This window comes from Canis lupus, chromosome 12 (assembly GCF_011100685.1).
Source record: "Canis lupus familiaris isolate Mischka breed German Shepherd chromosome 12, alternate assembly UU_Cfam_GSD_1.0, whole genome shotgun sequence".
In the NCBI taxonomy this organism is placed as follows: Eukaryota; Metazoa; Chordata; class Mammalia; order Carnivora; family Canidae; genus Canis; species Canis lupus.
The window spans coordinates 55226194-55252679 of NC_049233.1; the positions used below are offsets into that span (position 1 = coordinate 55226194).

Consider the following 26486-nt stretch of genomic DNA (forward strand, 5'->3'; position numbering starts at 1 on the left):
AATAGAAAAAAGTAATATTTTATGTTTACGTACATATTTGCTATTTCTTGTTCTTTCCCAGTAGATCCAATTTTCATCAGGTGTTCTCTTTGGCATGAAGACCAGCCTTTAGTATTTCTTGAAAGTACAGTCCTACTGAGAATTAATTCTCTGAGCTTTCATTTATCTGAAAATATTTCTATTTTCATGTTTGAAATATATTTTCATTGGACATATAACCCCAGCTCAAAAACTATTTTATTTTTCCTTCTATATTTTAGAGATGCCATTCTATTGTCTTCAGTCTTCCCAGGTTTCTAATGAGAAGGCAGCTACCATTCATATCACCATTCCTGTGTATGCAACGTGATGGAATCCGTGCTTGCTTTCCAACACACTGATAATGATATGCCTGAGGTGTGGTTCCTCTTTGTATATTTATCCTTTTTGGAAAATGCTGAGTTACCTGGATCTGTCAGATGATGCTTTTCACTTAATTTGAGCCACTGTTTTTTTTTTTTAAACATTTTTTTCTCCATTCTATGTTTCCTTTTTTTTTTTTCTGAAATTCAAACTAGTCTTATGTTACATCTCGATATCATCCCATAGGCCACTGGAGCTATGCTAATTCTTTCTCCAATCTTGATTTTCCTTCTCTTCTTCAGATGGAATAATTTTTATTGACTTGTCTTCCAGTTACTGACTCTCTTCTACCTTGTCCAATCTGCTGTTAGGCCCATTCTATGAGTTTTTATCATTTCAGAAACTGAAGTTTTCAATTCTAAAATTTCTAGTTTTTTATAGATTCTCATTCTTTACTATTGCAGGAGGTCATCAAAAGGACATCACTGCTAATTGACTAGTGAGCAGAACCCAGGCAACCAGAGGCTCCTCATTCCCTTCCCTATCCTTGAAATATACATTCAACTCACTGTTCCCATTGCAAGGACACAGACGTGAGAGAGAAGTGTGTTGTTCAAACTACTTGGACTGAGTATGATTGAACCTCATTAAGGCTTCTATATAAACTTTAAATTCTGGTGGGTAGGTATGGAGATCTACTCGTCTTGCAGATGACCAAGTCATATGTAAGTTCTTTTGCTTGTTAAAACTATCACCTACCAACCTGCAGTGTTGTGCCTCTGTACCTGGTCTCTACTTGCCTTATGTGTATGGGGGCCAGTTTTGAATTTTACCCTGGGAACTCCCTAGGTTGTGAACTAACAATTACTGAGATTTCTCATCTGTTCACTCTTTATAGCTATTGTTCCCCTTAGGTCTTTTAACATATTTCTAAAATCAAGTTTAAAGTCTGTGTATGCTAGTTTTCACATCTGACTCATTTGCTTTTTTGTCTTGAATATGGGCCACGTTCTTTTGTGGGGTTTTTGCCTGTCTAGAAATTTGTGTTATATATTAGGTACTGTGTTTCATTGTAGAAATGCTGGAATCTATTCCTCAGAAAGTGTTGGTTTTTGTTCTGGAAGGAAGTTAAATTACTAGATAATCACCTAGAATATGTGGGGGCTTAGTGTTATGCTTTGTGGGGGTGGGTGGTTGGAAAATCCATGGGGTTTGCCAAGTTCCCTAATTTAAAGAGACTCAAACTCAACTCTGTCTTCTCAGCTTTGAGAAGCATCTAAAATTTCTATTCAGTTTTCCATCCTTTCAGCTCTTACTTTCTAATGGACTTCAAGGCATCTCCCCCATGCATAGCTGGTTCAGAAGTCAGCCAAGGATTTGAGAGTTCATCTTCATACTTTTAGTCTCTCTTTCTCTATAAATTCCTCCTTTGCAAGAGGTTCTTCTAAATTTTCGGTCCCTCTGGCATCCTTGAACTCTATCTTCTCATTTCTCAAACTGGTAGGATTCTGGCTTTCTGTTTAAGTGTAGATACTCTATATCATGCAGATGGTGCATGGCTTGTGTTAAAAAAAATATACAAATGTGAATTTCACCCAGTATGTATGGGTGCCTTCTTTTAAGAGTTAAACCTTTAAGTTCTACCTGCTTCTGGCCATTTTTCAATGCCTTCAAACTGTATATACACAAATGCATGTATGTGTATGCATTATAATTGCTTTTTGTGGAAGGGTCAGTCCAGTTCTCTGCAATTACTGGGATTAGAATTCCATCCTTGGCATTCATTTTCAAGTCATCACTCTGAACTGCAGCAACAGCCTCTAGTTCCCAAGGGCCTTAAACTCTTCTTTGACTCACAATTTTGCTCTGTTAAAATATATTCTCCCTGCAGCAGCCAGAGTTATTTTATTAGAAACCCTGTATTAATCATGCCACTCTCCTTAACATCTTTGTATGGCTTCTCATTACACCTAGAATCAATCCAGAATTCTAAATATGGCCTTTAACGCCTTACACAATCGCTCCCCTATCCGTCTCTTAAAGTCCAACTTACCTGCTCTATTTGCCCACCGGGTTTTGGTAACACCTCAAATCTTTAAACTTACCAAACAACACATCTGCTCAGGGATTTAAGATATGTTGCACCCACTACTAAACCAGTCTCTTTTCTACTCCCTAGATGGATCACCTACCTTAATCTTCAGGTTCTCATCCAAATGTCACTTCTACAAAGGTGGTAGAGCTGATTCCACAGATTGTGTTAGTCAAGTACTACATTATAAATGGTGAAACCCTAATACCCTTCTACTTCTTGGCTTGGAGAAACTGGCAATCCAGTTTCAATAATCCATAACTCAAAAGCAGGAGATTGGGGAATTTCTTTCTTGTCTGCAGTGAAACTGCCCAGCTGGATTACGCTACAGAGAAATCCATCAGTCAGTCTACGTACATGCAGAGAGGGTTTCCTGTCAACTACCTGTATTTCACTCTGAAATGTGAGCAGACAGTCAGGGGCCACCAGACTGTTGAGGAAACGGCCAGGATGAAGGACAGAGAACAACAGCACACCCTTTAAAAAGAATTTAGGAAACAGAAATTTTAGGTAAAAAGCTTTTTTAAAAAATCTATCATTAACATCCTCACTGAACTAAGTTTTGCTTCTATCAAAGAACAAAATAGGAAATTTTAATTGAGGCACCAAAATATGATTGATGAACACTAGATATTAAAATAAGTTAAGGGACAACATCCAGTAGAACTTAAACATTTCAAAGTGGTGTAGTCGAAAATTAGACAACTCGAAAGCTCATGCAGAGAGTATAGATGGGTTACCCATGGAAATGAAGAAAGGATTAGGAGGAGGGGTTCTGTGGAGATAGCTACTGAGATTCTGTGAGCCTAGGTGGGGTAGATGGTCCCTAAGAGGAGCACTCAGAGAACTTGATATATGCCCAGGGTTGGAAGAGCCACATGGACTAGTGACTGCCTCTTGCCAGCAACTCTGGAGGGCAAGAGCACGCTGGCAGGTTGCTTTGGTGGTGGCAAGGAGAGGTGTTACTTACTGCTTTGGGGTTAGCGTGCATAAAGATGAATGTCTGCTTTTTGTGGGCAGATATGGCTACATATTAGAGAGAACAAGCTTGAGAGGTGTCTTAGATCCAAAATTGTCACCTACATGGAAAAACAGGCCTCGGCAAAGAAGTGGGAGATGGGCAGCTAGACTCCTGGGGGCTGACTGCTCTCTATTCAAGAGGGTGACTACTCAAATCAACTACATTAGCCTAAGCCAAGAAAGAGCCATACTGAGGAGTTCGGTCTCCAATTCCCTAAATCTCTTCCACATCCACCAAAATAAAGTCATCTTAGGACAGAAACAGTGGTAAAATGATTGCCCAAATGCACAGAGAACACAGCCAAGGTATTGATGAAGTTAATACTGACATGGTTACACGTCACTCTGTGGGACCCAGGAAATTTAACAAAAATCCCCTACCCCTGGACAAGCAGAGCACGACTAACTCCATTTTGTGCTACACCTGCCACCTCCTGTATGACCCCCACAGGACCTGCTTATTGCTTAAGGCGCTGCCCCACCCTAGTCAAGCCGCTGGGCACACCCTAATCGGAAATCGGCTCATAACAATGTAACCCTTCTTTGTTCCCGCCAAAACTGCGCGCCAATTCTGACCAAAGTAATAGGCCAGCTCAAGTGGATACTATAGGGTAAGATGTAATTCAATTGGCCACCTGCGTGTGGACCGACATGACTGTGCAACTTTCTGTGTATCCCATTGGCCACTGGCCCCTATAAAGCTGCTACGCCTCTTAGTCTCGGGGTCCAAGTCCCTGCTCCGCTGTGTCGGGTACACTTGCACCCAAGCTCGAGCTTGTAAATAAACCCTCGTGTGTTTGCATCGGTGTCGGCTCCTTGGTGGTTTCTCGGATTCGCAATCTTGGGCACAACAATTCTTTCCTTTAATAAAAGTTTCTCCAAAGGATGATTAAAGTTCTCCATGTTACTTTATCAGAAAGGATAGGAGGCCAAACACTTACTTAACACTAAAGATATTCTAGGCACTTTCTGGGAAAGTTTCATATTAAATCATTTGATTTTCCCAACAAACCTGTTATATAGGTAATAAGATTATCATCATTTTACATATGAATCTGAAGCCCAGAAAGGTTAAGTATTACTAAAATCACATAGCCACTAAGTGGTGCAGCCAGGGTGTAAGCACCTTAGTCTGGCTCCAGAGTCTGTGCTCTTAATCAACATATTTTATGGTTAGCTTTCTCATTCTAGATGAAAAGATTATTCTCTGCCACACATCTTTGCTTACAACACATACTAATAATATCCTGACATGTTTTTGCTTTCATTTTAGATCACGTTGTTAGAGAAGAGGTTTCTATTGTTTACAGCTACCTTGCTCTTCATTATCTTTCTCAGAAATAGAAACAAAAGGAATCTATACTACTCAAGGACTATTGCTACACTCATGGGATTAGTCTCTGGAGTCTGGCTGCCTTTTCTGAATTAAGGCAATAAGAAGCTTATTACTTTGATCAAACATTTCTTAGTTGAGACAATATTTAGGTTATATGCATCATAACTTAGAGTTAAGTTTGATAAAGTCTATGTTTTAGAGATGCAAGACACATTAAAAATAAGCCTGGCTTAAGAAGCCAATAAAAGCATATTATTTTTCTACATGGAGGTCATGGTTTTGAATATAGTTTGTTTTCGATCTAAGTAGTTGCCAACATTCTCAGTTATAAATTCACATTTTAGATCATTCAACACAAAGCTAACATACCTCAGAAAAAAAGTGAAATATTTTCCATTCTGATTATTTCTAGAAGGCAAGACTGTTAGCATCACAACTGAGATTCTTCAGGTCTCTTGGGATACATCACAGGCCTGGGTAATAGGAAAGATCTAGATTTCCTGATTCCCCCTAATTTTCACTTATTCATTTATTCAACAAACTTTTATTGTACTTCTATTGTGTGGTAGGCATATGCTAGGCCCTGGAAACACATAATTGAATTAGATAAATATGATCTCTGCCCTAATGGAGTCTGTGGTTTAGTGGATTTCTCAGGATTGTCTAGATCTACCTACCCCATGTGCCTTTTGTAAGTGGGAAAAAAGGTAGCCTCTGGATGAAGACTGAAGTGGATTTCCTATAAAATAAAGCATCAGGACTTTATGATGAGAAGTTTAAACACTGAGATGCTTATTTTACTTTTCCTTTGGACTCTCTTTATTTTATATCACTGTTTTTTGGAAGGAGCTGTTTCCTTTGTCACACTCATAAACAAAAAAAATTTACTTCCTTTAACCATATTTTTGGTAAACATATTTCTGTTGAATTTCAGTTACTCTGCCTTAGGTACTTCCTTTTCCTGAGGCAGAGACAAGCTGGGAGTAGATGGACCGAAAAAGCAGGCTGTCAAGGGAGTAGCATGTAACAACTGGGTGGTTTGGAAATAGCTTCCTTGAGCTTCCTATGCTAAGTCAAAATAATGAGTCTATAAGATGTTTGGCTAGAGGTTCCTTTGCCTAAAATATATCTCATTTTAACTCCCACTGTCTTTCCAAACAAACATTACAATGTTCAAATAACAAAAAGAAAATATGGGCAACTTATGAAATCCTTAGTAGCAAAACTGAATGTAGCAGCTAAGTTAAACAAGGCTCTATATTACCTAATGCTCTTTGTAAGCTCCCCCTGAGGGGTACTAAGCAGTTAGCAGCCTCCAGAGGAGACTGGCTTGCCAAAGACCTATATGAGATGCCAAAAGCCCTGGAGTCAGACCAACTTCCAACTTCCTTTGACTATGGGCACTTCCCAGGCCTACCTCTCTCACCAAATCATTACTGGGGATGCCCTTTCTTCTCAGCCTCTGAATTTCACAATTCTTAAAAATTATGTCTGACCTTGTTTACTTTTTCAACTTATTTTACCTTTTATATTGTTTCAGATCCCCTTTATTTCTCCTTATTTTTTTGTTTCAGGATGTCCTGGACTAAAGGTTTTTTTATTTTATTTATTTATTTATTTATTTATTTATTTATTTATTTATTTATTTATTTTTTCATATGGAACCTGCTGGGAGTAAAATCAACAAGGATCTCTCATCTATACTTAATTTTCCTCACAGCAGGTGCTGTGATACAGCAGCAATTCTAGACAGAAATGTGGTAAGGCTTTTGTTGCTGCTGCCATGCTAGTTACCAGAAAATCAATAAATGATTAGAGCACCTAACAGAGTGAATGATTCCAGTAGCATTAAAATGATGATGGAGGAAATCGCTTAAAATTCATACATGTACTTATTGATTGTTTGGCTGTCAAGATTTCAAACTTTACATGCATAGTATCTAACCAGTTTCTGAATACATTGTTTAAAAGAGCTTTAAGGTTGTTTTGTTGTTGTTGTTTTTCTATGCTTTGCAAAGAGAAAAAACAATTTAGAATTTCTGGCAATCAATATAATCAAGTAAAAATTAAAGAAATTCAGTAAGAGTTCATTTGTCCAGTAACTGTTCATGGAAATGAATTTTCTGGATAGTTAATGTTTACTCTTTCTAGCTGAAAACTTTAAAACTTATAATCATTGCAACTTCAACAAAAGCTTTCAAAATTCCTATACACAACTCCTTCTTTCTTAAAATCTGAATATTAAATAGAATTTCATATTTTTCTTGATGCAGTTATCACTTGAAAGAATGCAGTTATCACTTGCCCTTGCTCTAAATATGCCTTTGGTTGTGACTCGTTTTTACACCTTCTCCCATCTTTCCATACCTGACATAAAATGCCACAACCTCACAACATGAATACAGCTCAAATTCTCATGTCCACATTCAGCCACTCAACACTGATCATCAGTCCTTCTCTTGTTCATCTTCCTGTCCTCCATGCAAAATCTAAACTTTTACCTGTGTCCTCAAGGCTCCAATTCCACTACTCACTCTCACCTCCTTCAGTCTTCCTATTACATTGAGAAAACTGAACCTGAAGTCAGTCAAGGGCTTGTCCTTGCTTATTTCATATCTCAACCTCAGCTTCCCCTCCTCACGGGATGAATGGGCCCTCTTCCTTCAACCTCTGTTCTCTATTCTTCTGGTGTGCTCCAGGATTTCTGTCAATTATCTCCCCTGACTCTTCCATCCAAAGCTTTTCTGATATTGACCTAGAAACATACTTAAGTCTATCCCATCTTAAAAAAAAAAAAACAAATGGAACAAAGCAAAACAAAAACTCCTGTAGATGCTGTAGCAAATTTAAAATTCTATTGTTGTTCATACTGATCCTCACTCATGATGGCTTGTTTCTTAGGTGTTTTATAATTCTGAATTTTGAGCTCAGGTAATATAAATCTATGGAAATAATGATGGGATTGAAATTAAATCTGGACCTTTCTGGAGAGTAATTTTATTTGCTTCTGCCAGATACCCATGGTTGCATTATTCTAATTTCTAGGATAGGGATTATATAAATCTGAATAATAATTCCACAAGAAGTCAGTGTTGTATTTAGAAATTCTTTCTTTTGCCCTACCTAGAACCAGAAAAAAAAATATGAATCCTCTCTGACGGAAAATAACATCATCATACTCCTAAATTAGCTATATTACTTTGCGTTAAATGTGCTATTTCCATTAAAAAATAAACAAGATTTAGAGAGATAAGACAACATGATCACCACCAAGAGAAAAACAGATAACAGAAACAAACAGGAAATCCAACTAATAGAATTTGGAAATAGATTTTTTTAAGGAATTAAAAGGTAAAATGGATAATATTGGCAGACAAGTATAAATTATAAAAAAAGAATCAAATGAAAATTCTAGATATGAAGAAAAGGTAATGACTGAATATCAATAACTCAATATATGGGCTTATAGTAAATTAGCCATACATGAAAAAAGAATAAGTCACCTGGAAAATAGATTGGGAAAAAATGTACAGAATTAAGTAGAGAAATTAAAGGAAGAAAAAAATAGACAAAATTACACAGGACATTCATAGGGATACAGCAAAAGTTTGAACAGATGTGTAATTGAAGTCTCAGAAGAGGAGGAGAGAGCTTTTTTGCAATGGGTTTGCTGCCAGAACACAGGTGTCATGAAAATCACCACTAAACCTCAACGAAAATGGTAAAGGAAAAGACTCACATCAACACTGTTGTCATTGGACACATAGATTCGGGCAAGTCTATGACTACTGGCCATCTGATCTACAAATGTGGTGGGATCAACAAAAGAACGATCGAAAAATTTGAGAAGGAGGCTGCTGAGATGGGAAAAGGCTCCTTCAAGTATGCCTGGGTCTTGGATAAACTGAAAGATGAACATGAACCTGGTATCACCATTGATATCTCCCTGTGGAAATTCAAGACCAGCAAGTATTATGTGACCATCACTGATGCCCCAGGACACAGAGAAGTTATCAAAAACATGATTACAGGCACATCTCAGGCTGATTGTGCCATCCTGATTGTTGCTGCTGGTGTTGGCGAATTTGAAACAGGTATCTTCAAGAATGGGCAGACCCGTGAGCATGCCCTTCTGGTTTACACTAATTGTTGGTGTTAACAAAATGGATTCCACTGAACTACCCTACAGCCAGAAGAGATACAAGGAAATTGTTAAGGAAGTCAGCACCTACATTAAGAAAATTAGCTACAATCCCGACACAGTAGCATTTGTGCCAATTTCTGGTTGGAATGGTGGCAACATGCTGGAGCCAGGTTCTAACATGCCTTGGTTCAAAGGATGGAAAGTCACCGGTAAAGATGGGAATGACAGTGGAACCACACTGCTTGAAGCTCTGGATTACATAAGGCCACCAACTCATCCAACTGATAAGCCCTTGCATCTGCCTCTCCAGGACATCTACAAAATTGGTGGTATTGGTACTGTCCCAGTGGGCCGAGTGGAGACTGGTGTTCTTAAGCCTGGCATGGTGGTCACCTTTGTTCCAGTCAATGTTACAACTGAAGTAAAGTCTGTTGAAATGCACCATGAAGCTTTGAGTGAGTCTCTTCCTGGGGACAATGTGGGTTTCAATGTTAAGAACATATCTGCCAAAGATGTTCGTCATGGCAATGTGGCTGGTGTCAGCAAAAATGACCCACCAATGTAAGAGTGAAATAAACACATTTGCATTCATTCATTCACACATTTTTTCTCAAGAATTGTTATTGGACACTTATTTTGTCTAGACATAGCGACGTGGTACTAATGAAAATAAAATTTCTGCTCTCGTAGTTCTGAGTTCAGATGTCTGAAATGAAGTGTGTAGGATAAAATAAGGATGTAAGTAGGTCTGGTCCCTTCTGAAGGCTCCAGGGATATTCTATACTTTGTCCCTCTGACTTTAAGAGGCTGCTGGCATTCATTGGCTTACAGCTGCATCACTCCACTCTTTGCCTTCTCTCTGACTCTGACCCCTCCTACAGTCTTTTTACAAGGATCCCTGTAATTATATCAGACCCATCCAGATAATCAAAGATAACCTCCCCATCCCAATAGCCTTAATTTAATCACACCTGCCAAATCCCTTTGTCTTGTAAGGTAACAAAGGTTCTGAGGATTAAAATGTAGACATTACTGGGGGGGGGCACTATTCAGCCTACTACAATACATATGCATTTCTATTGGATTTTGCCTTGGAGTAAAATTGTTAGTGTATAAAATATTCACTATATTCAGAATTAGTAGAGAAGTCAATCAGTGTTTCTAAATTGCTGTATCTTTACTTCCACTAGCTGTGTTTCACATACACATCAACATTTGGTACCTTCAGTCCTAATTTTAGCTATTCTGATGGATGTATATTGTTATATCATCACCTTAGTTTTCACTGCATTTAACTTTCATTTCCTTTTTTTTTTTTTTAAAGATTTTATTTATTTATTCATGAGAGACACACAGAGAGAGGCAGACACACAGACAGAGGGAGAAGCAGGCTCCATGCAGGGAGCCTGATGTGGGACTAAATCCCAGTAGTCCAAGATCATGACCCAAACCAAAGGCAGATGCTCAACCGCTGAGCCACCCAGGCATCCCTCACTTTCACTTCATTAGCAATCGCCAAATAATTAATGAGGTTGAATACATTTCATATGTTTAATTGTAATTTAGATACTCTTCTTTTGTGAAGTACCTATTAAGTCTTTTGCTCATTTTCCTGCTGGGTTGTAGTATTTTTCTTACTGATTTGTAGAAGTCCTTTATACTTCTTGCATATAAATTCCAGGTCATATATATGTATCAAAACTATTTTTTACCACTGTGTCTTCAATATTTATTGCTATCACTCAATTGAAGTTTTTAATTTTAAGGTACTTCAATTTGTCATGTCTTCCTTTTTTGGTTAGTCTTTTGGGAGGTAATGTATAAAGAATTTTTATCTACTCAAAGATGAAAAAATATTTCTTTATGTTTTCTCTTACAAACCAACATTTTAAAAAAATTTTCCTGGCTGCTTTGTGGGCAGTAGTCTTAAATTGTATCAATTAGGGGATTGCTAATATAGACTCTATTACTTAAAGATATCAGTACTAAAGTCTCAGTAGTTCTGCTGGATTTACTTTTTAGACTTTGCTGAAATTCTTGCTACCACTTTCACATGATAGGCATTAAGATGCAGGAAGAAGTACAAAAAGAGTGTTCTTCCCAGATTTATCAGCTCCTTCCAAGCAGAGACAACCAGAGACAATTCTGACACCTCCTCAACGACTTCATTTGCAAGAGAGATAAGGAAATGTCATTTTTTTTAGCTCATTACTATGTCACTCCAATATAATAGGATATGATTTTTAACAAAGAGGGGAAAATGTATCTTTGGGAGGTAATTAGCAATATTTAGTGAGAGGACAAGAGTTTAAGCAGGATATCAGCAAGGTCTTCCTATCACCCATTTGAAAAAGACTAGAATGATGGTGGTGGATGTGGTAAAAGAGGTCAGATTCTGCAGCCATTTTGAAGATCAAATGGGATTTGCTGATGAACAAATAAAGACTACGATAGTTTTACTATTGATGGCTATTTGCAGAGAGTATTACTAATGAATCTATTTCATAATGAAGGAATTTGAGCCAAGAAAGAAGGAGTAGATGGGTAAGATGAAACTCAGAGGGGAAAAAAATGTTATGCCTTTTGACTAATTTGGAGAATAAAATAATGGAATAACGTTTAAAAATTATTTAAGTGGAAAAAATTAAAGTTTTCTAGGTCATTATATTATTCAGGAGGAGAGCAGATAAAGCTATTAGAGCACAGAGGAGGGAGAAAATTACAAAGCCAGGGATAAAGATGAGAGGAAAGGGCCTTTCAGAAAGACAAACACGTGCAAAATTTCAGAGCTCTGCAGTCATCCTGCAGATTTTTAGAAGGACAACAATGTGGCATGTGGCTGGATCCCAGCCTTCATTAAAGGTGCTGAGGATGATTAGGATACAGCTCTGGCAGCAACTTGGGGAGAGATTACAGGGTTATTTCAGGAGATTTTTAAGTCTCTACTTCATTGCTTTGACCAATGCAGAGCCACTAAGTATTTTTAAAAGCATGTGTGGCATGAACCACGCTTTTAATATAATTATGTTTTTAATATAAGTATGTTGTAGAAATGTAAACTGAAATCAGCAAAACAGGTAAGTGACTACTGTGATAATCACTGTATAATGTGACAATTTAATATTTCACCTCAAGGCACTGAGCTATATACATGTGTGAGTACAAAAATGAATAACATTGTCCCTAAACCCAGGTGACTTATAAGACAGGTTGCTGATGTTTGAAAAGAGATATGAAACAGGTGAGGGTCGTAAGAGATAGAGGTAAAGGATCTTTGGGGTTCAAGAAGTGCTAGAAGATGTCCTTGGTGGTTGGTTTTTCCACACCTTCTAGTCACTCATTACGGTGAGCGCACATGTCCCTTTCCATTGTCTGGCTTGTGTGTTGCTGAAAAAATGCCATTAGGAAGAAAAAACACTTTCAGGTTTAGAACATGATTTCATGTTGTATGCTTAGAGAATTTCATATTTGTTTAAGACAGCCACGTATCAAATTTCTGAAGCCAAGCTAAACAAATACTTAGTAATACTTCGAGGATTTCTAAATATGTTTCTTTTTCATGTTGTTTTCTCTACCAAATTACTCAAAAGAAAGTCATCATAGACAGAAGTGAAATGTGTGAAGCCTCCGTATGGTTATGTGGCTTTTCACGGGGAAGCTATAGGATTGAATCTCAATTCTGTCTCTAGTGTTGGAATCAAGGTCTCAAGTAGAACTACATACTGAATCTTTTTTTCTCTCATATCCCAATCCATTCTAGTATGTATCATTTGTTTGAAAATGAATGTATCATACTGCAAAGAGCACAGATGTGCTTCTCTTTCTCAGCCATAATGATGAAAAACTCCAGTAAGCAACTATTTTGTGAATGGATTTTATGGGATGCCAACTCATACTGGAAAACTAATTCATTCTTGTGCTAACAATAAACACTCACCCAAATTTTCCCCCTACCTGCCAGAGTAAGTGTGATAACACATACAAGATTTTAGATAAACAATGTATTTACCAATTTCTGAAGCAGCGTTCAATCGTAGCAATTTTATAGATTTTCATGAGGAAAATCCATTAGACTCTGCTATGCTGCAGTATATCACAATCTAGAACATTGTACTGTTACAGAATTTCAAAGAAGCAATCTTGTTATGAATGTTGTTTTGACCTCAGGAAAAGCAATTGGAAATTTCTAACTTTACTTATAAAAACATGCGTATCTTGAGGAGTTGGGTATTTCATTACTGACCCTTTGTTTACTGTCTGATTTTTTTTTTTGTAACTAAATGCTTCATGAAGTAAAATAAGAAGCTTTACTGTTTGTTGGTAAAAGGTTGTTAGCAAAAGATTTTTTAGAATCTCAAGGCTTTCCATTATATTTGGGGTTCAGTCTAGACTCTGGGGCCTCTACCAAATAAAAGAAATCAGAAGTTCGTGAGGCAGTATTACTTACAAAATGGGTAGTCTTAATTACTTCAACTACTTTACCACCTCCAAGATAATTAATGTATAAACCAACACTACTTTTGTACTTCATGTCTAAAAGGAAGAAATTTCCCTTGTGATATCCAAGCTTAATCCATTTTTATTAGTTTTCTGTGGCTGCTATAAGAAATTACCAGAAACTTGGTGACTTAAAACACCAGAAATATATTTGCTCCTTTCCTCATCCAGCTTCCAGTGGCTACAGGCAATCTTCAGCTTGAGACTACATCACATTACCCTTCTCCCTTTCTATATGCCTTTCTCTTACATAAGGATGTACATGATTCTGGTCAGGGCCCACTCAGGTAATCCAAGATAAATTTTTCCTCTCAAGAGACTTAACTTTATATCTTTTGTTATATAAAGTAATATTCATAGGGGTGCCTGGGTGGCTCAGTGGCTTAAGCCTCTGACTCTTGGTTTTGGCTCAGCCAGGATCTCAAGGTCATGATCTGATCTCAGAGCTCAGTGGAGGGTCTGCTTGAGATTCTCCCCCTCTGCCCCTCCCCACATGTGTGGGTGCATGCTTTCTCTCTCTTTCTCTCTCTCTCTAAAATAAATAAATCTTTTAAAAATTAAATAAAACAAAGGAATATTTATTGTTTCCAGGGAATTGACATGGATATCTTTTGATGCTATTTTTTAAGTGACCACACACCATACATTTGTGATTTTATCTCATACTTTTCTGCCATTTCTGGGATTTTCTCCCTGATTCCCACTCTTCTGCTGCCTCCTCCCTTTCTCTCATCTGAGATCAAGGTGGGGCAGGCTTGGTTACTGAGGCCTCTCTCCTTGGCTTGTAGATGGCTTTCTTCCCTCTCTCCCCACATGATCTTCCCTCCATACATTCCCGTCCTAATCTCCTTCTTTATAAGGACTCCACAGTCATATTGAATTAAGGCCAACCTTAATGACCCCATTGTACCCTAATAACCTCTTTAAAGATCCTATCTCCAAAAACAGTCCCATTCTGAGGTGCTGGGATTATGACTTTCACAAATAAATTTGGGGGAAACACAATTCACTCCATAACACAGACCATTCTTTCTCATTCTGGAAAAAATAAAAACAAAAAACCTTCCATCTAAAGAAATACTCCCTCAATGTACCAGCTGTATCAGACATTTACTTCCCATCAAATAGCCTGTGTTTCTCCACATTTCTTGGCCCTCTTGCTATAAGGTGGAAACTTGGGACTAATTTTTGCTAGGCAGTACTACAGTTCTAATGGACCAGTAAAGGTTTATACTATGAAAATGCGGATATAAAAAAGAAAAGTAATTTCAGTTTAGAGTCACCATCTTATAAGATGGACAAGAAACGGATGATAATATTTGTTTCACAGAAAGCAGTTTCTGTGGTACTCTCAGCTCCATTTTGTTCTTATTTTCTCAGCTTCCAATCATGGAGGCTATAATAAATAGCTTCACAAAGTCCACTGTGACATTCACTGTAGGAAAACTATTTAGTAAATCTCCAAAAATCTTTGCTCCCCCTGAAGATCCCTCTTCACTCTCTGGCCAATGATCATCTTATAATTGGCCTATTTGTTTGATTGGTCTTTGTTTTTGTTTTTGTTTGGCCAAAAGCCATATTTGGGGTACAAGTCATACTAGAATGTAAGCTCAAATGAAGGCAATAACAAATGAAGGTCATTCATGCATCCCCTATGCCCAGTATAGGTGTTCAGTAAATATGTTTTAAATCAATGAATGATTTCCAGCTTTATATAGCTGGATTTCCAGCTATATATAGCCAGCTTTATAGAGCTATATGGATACCTGAATACCTGCATTATTTTTCCCCAGATCTTGACTTTCTACGTTTACTTGTATTTGGGGGTATACTTTCTCTAAATTATGAATATAAATATTGTAAAAGTTATGAAAAGATCTTTAATAAACATTGAGTTGAATGAATTATCTCAGTTGATTATGTCGTTTCCTCAGGCCCAATACTTTTAAATGATGAAATGCCAAGGACAGTCCTAGCAAGAGACTTTATACATTCATTCTACTTCAGGTCAGCATTTATCACAGAAAGGGTTGAAGCATCAATTCTGAAAGGGTCAGTCAGGAATCTCTGATGTCCCTAAAATCTTTCAGGGGGTCCGTGAGGTCAAAACTATTTTCAAAATGGCATTAAGTCATTATTTGTCTTTTTCACGAGTATACAGTGAAGTTTTCCAGAGACTACATGATATGTGATATATAACAAATTGAATTAAGAAGCTTCCATTAAGCCTCAAAATGAAGGGCACAGTCTGAATATACCCAAACACCAAACATTTATAGTCATGTAATCAAAGTTTAAAATTGTCCTGATTTCCAGAAATGCTGACTCTGACCTTAAATAAAACTTATCCTTTCTTCATATCAGCATGACTTTATAGCTTCCTAGTCAATCAAGTAAGCAGACAGGTAAGCAAATCAGCAAACAGAGTGCTACTACCCTAAAAGGTATGTAATTTTTAGTAACAAATCACAACAGAAAACAATGCACTTCCTTATTTATGCTTTATAAACTGAGTTGTAACCACTGAAAGCCATGCTTCCACCACTTTTAGTTTTGATGTCTCCCTGCTTACGAATAATTTGTTGCTTGCTCAATAAAATATTCATTTCAAATAAAGTTCTCTGAATTTTCTTTTAACAAGCCAAATGTTAAAGAGATTTGGAAAAACATAAAACAATGCCACTCCTCTCACTAAATTTTTTGTTCTACAGATCAATTTTACAAAAATATATATATTATTTATGTTAACATTTTACTGTAGTCATTTCAATAACTATTTTATTTCAGTTTTAATTTTAACACAGTAAATATTAATAGATATAACCCATGTACAAAAGGTCTTTGAGAGATCCTCAGAGTGTTTAAGACCATAAAAGTTTCCTGAGACCAAACAGTGAGAGCCACTAGGAAAAGAATTAACTCCCTCTTTTAAGAAGCTCCTTCCTCTATGTTATGGTTAAACAAAACTAAAAACAAAGGTGTTCCCTTTCACTACTCTGGATCATTTGCCCCAGGGAACATGTACGATATCACAACTAAACACCATTGTGGAAAACAAAAAAAAACACTTAGTAAAATAAGAGGAATCTGAGTGGTGGCCACATAGACAATTTATAGATTTATAGTTAGAGCCCCAAAGTATGTTTTCTCTTTTTGTTTCCATCCTACCTTTACTCTAAGTCCAAACCAGAATTATCTTCTCTCCTGGCTCCTAAGAAATTGGGTTCTGTATCTGATTCTCCTGGTGTAATTCCCCACTCAGAAAGGCATCTGACATATTCCATAGGTGATCCTTATAGTTCTGATGCCACTGCCCAGAGGTCTTTTTACATTGGGATATTTCTCAGAGATATGGCCTTGCTCTAGAATGAGGAGTATATTTCATAGCAAGTGCCAACTTTGATATAATGTTAGCAGTTGGCTGGAACATTGTTTGAGAAGGATTTTCAGGAATTTCCAGGCTTAGCAAGACAAATGCCATAATTGATTAGTGGTCTATCCTGAGTACTAAAAGGAAGAGTGTGAGCTTATGCGTCATGTATTTGCTGACCAAAAGAAATCAATAGGAATTGCTATGGTCAAACAGATGTAAGCAAGACATTAAGTGTTTAATCTGTGTCAAAATTACACTAGAATGTAGTTACTATGATGAATAGCAAGTATCAGCAATAGTATCTCTCTCATATACAAACACAATCTGCTTAAAATATGAATACTGATTCTAAGATTCAAAGACACAAATTAATTTAAGAGCATATAAGAATTGCCTTAAAGATTTGTAATACTATAGACTGTGCATCTATATATCTGAAGACATTTTTACCTTGCACATGAACTTGGAGAGATGCCAACTACCCTTGATTTTGGCACTTTTAGGAGCTTGACCAGAACTTACTCTCAGAAACAATCTCCTCAGAATGGAATCTAAAAAGGTAAATATTAGCGATGCCAGCTGTGGCTCTTAACAACTTCCCAGATGTTGTTCCTGCTGCTGCTATAATGTGGCATCCGCTACAAGTCCTCAATCTTTTTATAACATATCATCTTGTTGGTGTAATTATTAAATAACACATGGGAGAAGAAGAGGAGGAGGAGAAAACCAAGACAGGAGAAGGAGTAAGAGATAAAGAAGAAAGATACCAGACAGAGAAAGATAAATCCTATATGATTTCACTTATATGTGGGATCTAAAATAAAACAAACTCATAGATACAGAGATCAGTCATAAATACAGATCAGTCAGTTGCCAAAGGTGAGATGTTAGCAGTGGGCGAAGTGGGTGAAAATGATGCAACATACCAAGAAGAAGAAGAAACATACAAGTCATTCTTGGAGATTTGAGCCAGTGTGACTTTTTCCTTGTTTGGCAGGAAACACAGATACTACGTATTCTTTTAGAATGTGTCCTTATGACTATTAAATTCACATAGCATTCTACATACTGCTGCCTTAGCGGTGATACACACTGCCAATATATTCCTTTACACCACATTTTGTTGATGAAATAGAAGAATTTCAGCTCCTTTGAGAACAATACCTAACCAATGACAATAACACTAACTTGTTCCTTTGCAAATTTGCCTTTTTGTCATTTTGCTTGGCAGTTACACTGTAGAAAAGTATACATAGGAAAGCAAGTGATGCCTGGAGCTAATAAGTCTGACTCTAAATACGGAATTGTGAAGACATTGGTGATGGGGTAGAGAGAACAAAACCAGAAAAGACTAATATGGAATTTGTTCCCTTGGAAACAAAAGAATACTTAGTGTTTGTGGAATAAATATATGTATTTGCAGAACAATTTTCACAAAAATATGGCTCTAAAATGAAACCCTGCCAATACAGTCACAACAGTAGTGAGGAGTAAGGGGGTGAGTAAATATAAAGATAACTTTATAAAGTATTTACATGCATTTGACTCCACAGGTCACACTATAAAGGATTACGTACCAATGATAAAGTGATGTGAACCAGAGGGATAACAGTTATTGCTTTACTGATAAAGATGAAAGGTCACAATGAACAGAAACTTGCTCCCTCACCCCCCAACAAAACCTACAAATATCAAAACAGAATTTTAGACCTCATTTTGGAATGAGAAGAAAATGAAAAATATAGGCAAGCAAAAAAATTCTGAAATAAGTTCTTAAATAGATGGCTTTGCAGGATTTTGATAAAGAAAATGGTGATTATTATAAAATAGCATGAGTTCTTTAAGAATAAGTCTTGAGGGATCCCTGGGTGGCGCAGCGGTTTGGCGCCTGCCTTTGGCCCAGGGCGCGATCCTGGAGACCCGGGATCGAATCCCATGTCAGGCTCCCGGTGCATGGAGCCTGCTTCTCCCTCTGCCTATGTCTCTGCCTCTCTCTCTCTCTGTGTGTGTGACTATCATAAATAAAAAAAAATTAAAAAAAAAGAATAAGTCTTGAAAAATTTGCTCCTTATAAGACTGATAAATTTGAATCTGGAATTCCATAAATAAGCTGGCATTCCATGACTTTCCCCTTAAACAAAAAGAGAAATCTGTATTTAAGACAATCACACTCAAAAGTACATGCTACCTCTACTTTATAAAATAAATGAATCAGACTTTTAGATATCTCTAAAGTTCCTTCTAGCTCTAAAATTTTTTGAATCTAGGATCCTAACACACCAGTGTCATCAGTTTATCACAGTATATATCCTTGCTTCTCTCTTAATCAATTTTGTAATTAACTTAAAAACTTAATTATATCTTAAAAGTTTATAGATGATAAGGGATGGCAGAAATAACAATGTGGAATGACATTTGATTTTTGAAATAATCTCAATTGGTTAAAACAGTTTGTGCTTCTTGGTATCCTCAAGGCATACCACAAAGCCTGGCATATGGTAGACCTCAAATACTATTTGTTAAAATAATGAATGAATGAATGAATGAATGGGTCAAAGCTAACAAGGTGAAATTAATTTTTTCAGGTAGAGTTGACTAAACCTAGTTTGATAACAATTTAGATAAAAACCAGTCAGATACAGTTCATCCCCAGCTCTATTTAAGCTGAGTCCAATTAAGAAATATAATATCTAGGGAAATTAATCTCACTGTTATCTGCTCTAGCCAGACTACTTGTAAAACACTATATTCTTCTGGGCATCACTTTCTACAGCTGATACTGGCAAACTAGAGTTCAATAAGAGAGGGTGGCCAGGATATCTAGAGGTCCAGAAATTCTGCCAGGAAATATAATTGAAGGGTCTGAGATGTTTAACTTAGAGAACGAAAACAGGAAGGACATGTTGAATATCTGGAGGGCTGTCATGGGAAAAATATATTAGAGTCACTCTGTGGACCCAAGGAAAGAATATGGAAGCTACAAAGAAACAGATCCTGCTTTAGTATAAGGAAGGAATTTCTGTTAGATCTGTCCCAAAGTGGACTAACCTACTTTGCAAAAAAAAAGGGAATACTTCATCACTTGAAGTGGTCAAGCAAAAAGTACATAAATTGCCAGGGCCTTGTGGAGAAATTATTTATGTGGGTAGATATTAGCATGAATGATCTGAAGAGCCTTTCCTACCCTAATATGCTGTGATTCTGTGATCCCTGAGTGATTGCTGCCTGCCTCTTCAACATCATCATAATCTCTCTTTTCACTGACTTATCTTGTATTCATTCAAGACCTGATCAGGTCTTCTTTGTTCTTGCTCTCATTATTTACATTTGCTCATAGGTATCTTACAATCTGACTTCTATTGCTACCAGAGTAGGAAAAAAAAATCTCCTCTTAAAAGTCATAACCTTTTTACTCTACTAGCCAATAGGCTTCCATTTATTTTCATTCTTTTTGACTCTGCAGAGATATTGTTAACTATTCCATCCCCTATACCTTCCTGCTTCCTTTATTCCTGGTTCTTCAATTCACCTTTTTTCTGACCTTTTTGCTTTTCTTCCACCCAAAAATCATATTGGTTTCCTAAGGCATTGATGCTTTCTTTCTTGTATATTTTGTCATTGGAGTTCGATTTGCCAACATATAGTATAATACCCAGTGCTCATCCCATCAAGTGCCCCCCTCAGTGCCTGTCACCCAGTCATCCCATTGTCCCGCCCACCTCCCCTTCCACTACCCCCTGTTCGTTTCCCAGAGTTAGGAGTCTCTCATGTTCTGTCTCCCTCTCTGATATTTCCCACTCAATTTCTCTCCTTTCCCCTTTAATCCCTTTCACTATTTTTTATATTCACCAAACGAATGAAACCATATAATGCATTGATGCTTTCTATGTATAAGATTTTACTGCCATGTTTGATGGTGGTATTAAGGTAATTGTTAAGTCCCTAACTAAAATAAGATAGTAACAGTGACTTAATTAACGCATGTCTTTGTAATTTCTCTGCAACGACTTGTTTGACAGTACACATTTTGCAGTTTGGGTTTATTTTCCTGGGTTGAGTTAGAGAAAGTACTTCAAACTTTATCATTTTCTAGTAAAGTAGGGGGGAAATGCTTCAAGTTTTATTAGCAGAAAATTTTATCTTGCAGGAACTTCAGAATATCACATCTTATATCATCAAAGAAGCCATCAATCCATATTACAAATGTTAGAACATTTTATTAGTCTTTGAATTTAAAATGAATCCGAGGATGGTGTCACAATCATGTACCTAGTATAGTTGAAAAGACCCTGTGTCTTTCCCACATAATATACATGTCAACATTTGACTTAGACAAGCTGTTAGAAAGTGTTTTTTATAGAACTGAAGCTCTGCTTTTGAAGTCTACATAAAGCTTGTTCTTAAAAGGAATCTCTTATCTCTTATTCAGTGGCCACTTGTACTGTTTACTATTCTATTCATACATTAGGTTACTTAAAGCTCCTCCACTCTGTATCACAATGTTAGCCAACATTGAAATAGTTCCCATTCACATTCTTACTCCCTCCTCAAAACAACTGTTACTGCAATTAAGGTATATGGTTGCTAGGTGCAGATCCTTGTTTTGAGTCTCACGATCTCAGTGAACAAACATGTGCCTTTATCAAAGGTCTAAACCAGAGTTGTCCAACAGAACTGGTACAATTGAAAATGGCTTTCTATACTGTCCCATAAGATAGCCAGGAGCCACATATGGCTATTGCACATTTGAAAGGTGCACATTTGAAAGGTGCTATTATGACTGAACAACTAGCTTTTAAACTTTATTAATTATTTTAAAGACAATTTTTTAAAGAATAGTTTTAGGTTAATAGAAAAATTGAAAGGAAGGTATAGAGATTTCCCATATAACCCCTGCTTCCACACACATATAGCCTCTCCATTATCGAAGTCCCCCGCCAGAGAGGAACATTTGTTACAATTGATGAACTTATATTAACACATCATAATCACTCAAAGTTCACTATTTATATTAAAGCTCACTCTTGGTGTCCTATATCATATTGGTGTAGACATATGTATAATAACACATGTCCATGATTATAATATCATATAGAGTATTTTCTCTGCCCTCAAAATCCTCATTGCTGTGCATATTCGTCCCTCCACCTTTCCCAACCCCTGGCAAACACTGGTCTTTTTACCATCTCCATAATTTTGCCTTTTCCATAATGTCATACAGTTAGAATCATACAGCATGTAGCCCTTTCAGGTGGCTTCTTTCATTTAGTAGTATTCATTTAAGGTTCCTCCATGTCTTTCCAGGACTTGACCACTCATTTCATTTTAGTGCTGAATAATATTCCATTGTCTGGGTATATCACAGTTCATTTACCCATTCACCTACCGAAGGAACTCTTAGCTGCTTCCAAGTTTTGGCAATTATGAATAAAGATGCCTTAAATATATGTGTGTAGGTGTTTGTGTGCACATAAGTTTTCAACTCCTTTGGGTGAATACTAAGGAGTGCAATTGCTGATTTGCACAGTAAGAGTATATTTAGTTTTTTAAGAAGGCACCAAACTGTCTTCCAAAGTGGCTGTACCTTTTTGCATTCCCACTAGCAACAAATGAAAGTTCGTATTGCTTCACATCCTCATCAGTATTCTGGATTCTGGTCATTTTGCTAGCTGTGTAGTGGTATCTCATTTCAGTTTGCATTTCTTTGATGACATGATGCAGAGCATCTTTTTATACATTGTTTTGCTATCTGTATACCTTCTTTGGCAAGGTGTCTGTTAAGGTCTTTGGCCTATCTTTTAATTGAGTTCTTTGCTTTCTTACTGTTGAGTTTTAAGACTTCTGCATATATTTTGATAAGCCCTTCATCAGATATATCTTTTGCAAATATTTTCTCCCAGTTTGTGTCTTGTCTTGTTTTCTTGACTTACATACATCTTTGCAAAGCAGTTTTTAATTTTAATCAAGTCCAGCTTATCAAGTCTTACTTTCATGTGTTGTGCCTTTGATAATGTATCTAAAAAGTCAATGATATACCTAAAGTCATCTAAATTTTCTAGTTATCTTCTATGGGCTTTCTAGTTGCATTTTACATTTAGATCTGTGATCCAAATGTAATTTTTAGGAAGGCTGTAAGTTGTGCATCTAGATTCATTTGTGTGTGTGTATGAATGTCCAACTATTCTAGCAACATTTGTTGAACAGGCTATCTTTTCTCCATTGCATTGCCTTTGTTCCTTTGTCAAAGATTAGTTGACTATATTTCTGTGGGTCTATTTGGGAACCTCTATTCTTTTCCAATGATGTATTTATCTATTCTTTCATCAATACAACATTATTTTGATTAGGGTAGCTTCATGGTAAGTTTTAAATCAGGTAGTGTCAGTACCCCAACTTCATTTTCCTTCAATATTGTATTGGCTATTCTGTTGTGGTTTTTTTTTTTTTTTTTTTTTGCCTCTGTGTATAAACTTCACAATAAGTCTGTTGATATCCACTAAATAATTTTTTGAGATTTTGATTGGGATTGCATTGACTCAGACCAAGTTAAGGAGAACTGACATCTTGATAATATGAGGGGTTTTTTTTGTTTTCCTATCCATGAACATGGAATGCCTTTCCACTTATATAGTTGTTCTTTGCTTTCATTCATCAAAGTTTATAGTTTATCTCACATACATATCCATGTATTTTGCTAAGTTTATGCCTATTTCATTTTGGGGGGGGTGCTAATATAAACTACATTGTGTTTTCAATCTCAAATTCCACTTGTTCGCTGTTGTGTAATTTTATATAATTTTAATTAATTAAAATCTAAATAGCTTCATCATGCTAGTGGCTATCATTTTAGTCTCGTCACTAGAAAACACAATCATGAATTATCCTTTTTTAGGAATTATTGCCTTTTAAGAATAAATGTAAATATTATTATACCAAAGTAAAACGCTGCAACAAAGTATTTCCACTGACTTATTCACTTAATATACATGAAATATGCCAGGCACTATGAACCAGTTATCATACTAATGCTAGGGAGCATCGAAGAGCTCAGACTCTTTAGAGGTATAGTAAGTAAAAATTGCAATATAGTTTTGCTTGCTGTTAGAGACGCTTGAATGAAGAATTGTGGGGACACTGCACATGGAATAACTGTAGGAATTTTTAAAAGGTTTCACTGAAGAGTTTTATTTAATCTGGGACATCATAGAAAAATAAATACATGGGAGCATGGCACAGTGATGTATGGAACAAGCATTCCAGAAAGATATGAAGTCCTGAAAGGGCTTGGTGTGTCTAGCCCATTACTCCACATGTGGTGGACAGTAGCTGATGCTGCCAAAAAGTAGAAGCCAGGCTGCCAGAGTCTTGTATGATAAGGAAGAAGTTTAGCTGCCAAGTGGTTACATGGCACACTATACTTTCCCTATTGCTATACTTTTTATAGTATATACTAAGTACTTTTTTTAAAAAAAACTGCTTTATTAGATTTATAAGTTGTTTACGGCATGATCATGTCTGCCTTACCAACCAATGCACTCCATGGTATTTGATAGACCTTCGACAAGCCTTTGTTACACGAATGAATGTTTCTGGTTGTTCTGAAGCTTGATGCCCTTTGAAACAACACCCCCTACCCTCCTCCAAGTTACCTTCTTGACTTTTGGTGTTCCACGTCTTGGTTGGCAATCACATTGCCAGACTATGCGACTGTTTGGTGTTAGTAACAGGTTTTTGTGACTGTGTTCTCTGCATTTTAAATAAAGCTGGGAACTTTACCATACATGTACCTTTGTGGTTTTGGATCTGAGTCACCCTGAGATTGGAAAAGAACTGAAACAATTCCCCTTCACCAACTCTATTGCGCATGCAGTTAAAAGGAACGAATTCTTTCTTCCTTTTAAAGTGAATAGTTACGTATAAAAGTGAAAGGGGACGTGAAATTTACTCCAGAGTAAATACTTAACTTTTCCTAGTATCAATGCAGGGGCAAGCAAAATAAACGTGCCCTTTGCCTCCTCCATTTCATTCGTAGCCATATATATATATATATATATATATATATATATATATTATCGTATGATTCTGTTTCTTCATTGTTTGATGGAGTCAATCTTCCCCACAGGAGAAATAGATAAGAATAACATTCTAAATCTAGAGGGACATGAGCACAATTCCCAGCTTTCATAGTAACCAAATTAGTCACCTCTTCTGCAAAATAAATAAATAATAAATAAATAAATAAATAAATAAATAAATAAATAATTAGAGTACCTACCTTCATTACTGTCTCCCAAAAGGTACAATTGCTCTGTGCCCACGATACCCAGTGGACTGCTCTTGCTAATAGCCAGGGAAGAAGAGAGAATACTAATTGCGGGCACCTCCCCGCTCCCTCTCCAAAACACGAATGAAGGGCATAAGAAAAGGAAAAGTGGCGAACTTCATCATCACGGCCCTGAAACAGGAGTTAGAATACAAAAAGACCTAAAGTAGCACTTTGCTGACCTGCCGCGTCCCGCCTCCCACTCTCGGGGCGAGAACCTCGCCACCTGCCCTCCCGCAAAGCCCCGCCCACGCGGAGTGGGCGGGGCCGCGGCCCTTCCGACACGCCCCTCCGGCGCGGGGCGCGCGCGTTCGGCCTCTGCGTCGGGGGAGGAGTCTCTTGTCCCTCCGCGCGGCCCGTTCCGCCTCGGCTCCCGCCGCGTCTGGGCTGACGTGTCGGCGGCTCTTCGGCGGCTCGGCCGTGATGGCGGACGCCTGGGAGGAGATCAGGCGGTTGGCAGCTGACTTCCAGCGGGCGCAGTTCGCCGAGGCCACTCAGAGGTGCCGACCCTCCCTCTCGTTGCTGAGTAGCCCCTGGGCAGCCACATGAGAGCTGAGGCCGGGGGGTCCCTGGCTCTGGACCCCGCACCTTCCCACCCACCCTGTGTCACCGCGTCTTGCCTTCTCCTTCCTCCCGAGCCTGGAGGGCGGCGGTTCCAAGCATAGTTCTTGGCGGAAAAGCCCGAGAGCTTCTACGCCCCGGAACCCCCACCCCAGCCCACCGCACCCCGAGTCGGCCCGGGCCCGAGGCCGGCGCGCCCCGCCCTCCCGACGGCCGCGCTGGTGCCTGCGCGCCGTCCCAGTGCCACGAGTGCCCTCGCATCCTTAATCGCCCGTCGAGTCCCTGTGGCACCCTCGCCTGTTCGACACTCCCCGGACATTCTAACGCCAACATGCAGTGCTTAGCAAGTGCTACGTTGACTCCTGCAACATCTTGCCTTTCTTTTTTTTTTTTTTTGTCCACCGGAAGAGCAGTGCTAGGCCGGGCCCCTGGTCCCATCTGTCATTATTTTGTAAGGACTCCTGGAACACTGACATTCCTCGCAGAGCCATCAACCTTAGGGGTTAAAAGCTCTGCCTTTTAATATTACAGATCACATATACAATATTAATAGAACCCCCCCCCTTTTATTTTTTATTTTTTGGAATCCGTTGACTATATCTCTCACCTCTTGATGTTTTTGTGCCTTCTCGGGCTTGAAGACCTTAATCCCTTAATACTGTATTTTTGTAGCACTGAGAGCGAACCAGGGCAGATCCTGAAGTGCTGGGGTAACAGTTGCAGTCCTGGTTTTCCTAGGCCTTGTCTCCTGCCTATGGGCGAATGGTAGTAGAAGCGAAGCAATTACATGCTTAGTTT

At 37.8% G+C, this 26486-nt stretch overlaps 1 protein-coding gene and 1 long non-coding RNA gene across 4 annotated transcripts in view; one reads left to right on the forward strand and one right to left on the reverse strand.

Annotated features, from left to right (window-relative positions):
• LOC119874219 overlaps positions 1–25395 on the reverse strand; it is a 67226-nt gene extending 41831 nt beyond the window's left edge. For 2 of the 3 annotated variants that reach the window (XR_005368037.1, XR_005368039.1), the window contains exon 1: positions 25080–25394. This is a non-coding gene — a long non-coding RNA (uncharacterized LOC119874219). Of the gene's footprint in view, positions 1–25079 lie in introns of all 3 variants that reach the window. The other variant, XR_005368038.1, reaches the window with a different exon arrangement.
• A 94-nt stretch (positions 25396–25489) lies between these two features.
• The window catches only part of UFL1 (UFM1 specific ligase 1), a 32941-nt gene continuing 31944 nt past the window's right edge, over positions 25490–26486 (forward strand). The window contains exon 1 of the mRNA XM_038554756.1: positions 25490–25627. Within this exon, the coding sequence (XP_038410684.1) occupies positions 25551–25627 (77 nt within the window). The 5' untranslated portion in view covers positions 25490–25550. The remainder of the gene's footprint in view (positions 25628–26486) is intronic.